Genomic DNA, 2398 nt, shown 5'->3' on the forward strand with positions numbered 1-2398 from the left:
GGCGGTTGTTATGCCTGCTGCTGCTAATGCTGCTGCTGCTGCTGCTCCTGCTCTCTGTCTGATTCATACAGCGGTCGATGAAGCTGTCGTAGGTCTCCGCCCGTGGAGGAGGCTTGTACTCGTAGTCACGACCAAAGTCTTTTTCATCGGTGGAGCGCGTGCCGTAGCGTCGGTACATGTAGTTGTTGTAGTAGTACTCTTCCTCAGGGCTACGGAACGAGAAATGCGGTCGAGGGAAGCGGCCAAGTCCGTATCCAACAGCCATTCCTGCCACAGCACCGACACCCGCCGCCAACATGGCTTTCTTGGCGAAACTTGGCGACTTGGGCTTGTATCCCATATTATTCACAGAATGGGAAAACGGAGACCCTCCCATTCCATGTCCACCGTATCCGTAGCCACCGCCAAAACGAGGACTGAGGATCTTGTTATTGGGGTTCCAATTTGGTTGCCCACCAGGGTACCCGCCGGGATAACCCCCAGGATTGGAGCCAGGCACACCCCAACCTGTATTACCCCCTCTGACCGGGTAACCACCACCTGCTGGATACTGGTTTGGATAACCTCTGCCTGGGTACTGGTTAGGATAGCCACCGGCTGCTGGGTAACCCCCGCCTGCTGGGTACTGGTTTGGATAACCTCTGCCTGGATACTGGTTGGGGTAACCACCGGCTGCTGGGTAACCACCGGCTGCTGGGTAACCACCGGCAGCTGGATTCTGGTTGGGGTATCCTCCCTGGTTGGTACCACCTCTGCCTGGGTATTGGTTGGGATAACCACCTCCAGCAGGATAACCTCCTCCCTGGTTGGGATTACTACCAGCGCCTGGATAATTTGCAGGGTTCTGCTTGGGATACCCTCCTTGGTTGGTGTTCCCTGCCCCAGGATGAGGGTAACTCCCACCGGCAGGATATGGGTTTGGGTTTCGATTCGGGGTCTGGGGCTTCCGTCCAGGCTGAGAGCTGGAGGGTTTTGACTGCGTGCCCCCCTTGTTGCTGGTGGAAGACGTTCTCTTGCTGCTGCTGCTGCTACTGAATCCGCCTCCACGTTTGGCCCATGTGTATTCAGTGTTCAGGAGACATATTACGAGGAAGGTTACAGAAGCAACGTCACACAACCTGCCCATCCTGACCCTGAGGAGCAAATAAATAACGATCAAAATGATATGATCACAGAAAATCAAAACATCGTCAAATATAATATAAGTATTTTCAGTGACTGATCGGATTGTTTCAAATAATATTTTAAAAGACATAAGGTATCACCGAGACATTGCGCGATCATTATTATACCAATATGATCGATCGATAAATCAACATGTCATCCATCCCATAGAGACGCGCACCATTAAAAACAGGCCTCTCTGTTTTTATATGTGTCCGTACACTGGCTGTAACAGCGATTATATTACACGCATCCATTACGTTTAGTATAAACTCGGCGATAAAACTCGACTATGAGCGGTGTTGTGTTGGTTTAGCTCTGCTGTTTTGTAGTCATCAATAATAATCAGACAGTCAGTAATATAATTATTTTTTTATCGCTCTCTTACCGTCAAAATGACCCTCCCTCGACTGTATGTTAAGTGTGCTGTGGCGTCCTCTGCTCCGTTATAAGATCTGTGATGGGGTGGGTCTCTGTGAAGGGAGGTGCGGTCGTTTTAATAAACAGCAAGTGCCGTGTGCGGGGCGGGGTGGCTGTAACAGTGGCCGTTCCCTGGAAAAATACAATTTCGACGAAAAACTTTTTAAAAATTGTTTAGCTCGATTAGAAATTAGTGGGAATTATTTCCATAACATTTTATTTTTCTGTCTGGCGCCCTCTTGTGGGTAACACCAACCCCACCTCACAGTGTATCCGTTCCATCACTGTGAATATAACAAGCGCACAACTAAACCCTTCGCAGTACAACGGTCCCTGACGTCAGTCTCCAGTCCTCCAGCCTTCCTGAGCAGCAGATCTGAGATCAGCGACTCTGTCATTGGTTAAACGCAGTTCGGGTTGTGACGTCGTTCGCGTAAACTCCCACACACCCGTATGAAGCGGATGCTTTCACTCCGGTGCACTGCTCGGGCGGAGAGGAATCATGTTGGGAAGCAGAATCCTCCGCGGAGGAACGGCGTTAATGAAGGGGCCATCGGACCTAAACATCTGTTAGACCCGCGGTAGTTGATGGTGTTTATGAGAACAACTGATCCCGGCTCAGCTACCATTTGAGGGAAGTCGTTGTCAAATGGACGGACAATAAAGCTCGACAGTCGGCCCGGGCTTTACCGTACGACGTAGGAACCTGTGAAGGACAGGAGCGAGGGAAGGAAAAGAAGGGGAGAAACAGCAGCAGCAGCGGCGGCGGCGGGGGGGGGGGGTGGGGGGGGGCCCGGGTAGGGGGGGGGGCGGC

At 51.6% G+C, this 2398-nt stretch overlaps 2 protein-coding genes across 2 annotated transcripts in view; one reads left to right on the forward strand and one right to left on the reverse strand.

The window, feature by feature from the left end:
- The window catches only part of prnpb (prion protein b), a 2476-nt gene extending 776 nt beyond the window's left edge, over positions 1 to 1700 (reverse strand). Inside the window, exons 1-2 of the mRNA XM_008326342.3 lie at positions 1553 to 1700; positions 3 to 1133 (exon numbers count right to left, since the gene is read on the reverse strand). Coding sequence (XP_008324564.1) covers positions 3 to 1126 — 1124 coding nt within the window. The 5' untranslated portion in view covers positions 1127 to 1133; positions 1553 to 1700. The remainder of the gene's footprint in view (positions 1 to 2; positions 1134 to 1552) is intronic.
- A 350-nt stretch (positions 1701 to 2050) lies between these two features.
- The window catches only part of LOC103390470 (protein phosphatase PTC7 homolog), a 10983-nt gene continuing 10635 nt past the window's right edge, over positions 2051 to 2398 (forward strand). The window contains exon 1 of the mRNA XM_008326343.3: positions 2051 to 2355. The gene's annotated coding sequence lies outside the window, so the exon portion shown is untranslated. The remainder of the gene's footprint in view (positions 2356 to 2398) is intronic.

The sequence above is a fragment of the Cynoglossus semilaevis genome, chromosome 14 (genome assembly GCF_000523025.1).
Source record: "Cynoglossus semilaevis isolate Cse_v1.0 chromosome 14, Cse_v1.0, whole genome shotgun sequence".
Classification (NCBI taxonomy): domain Eukaryota; kingdom Metazoa; phylum Chordata; class Actinopteri; order Pleuronectiformes; family Cynoglossidae; genus Cynoglossus; species Cynoglossus semilaevis.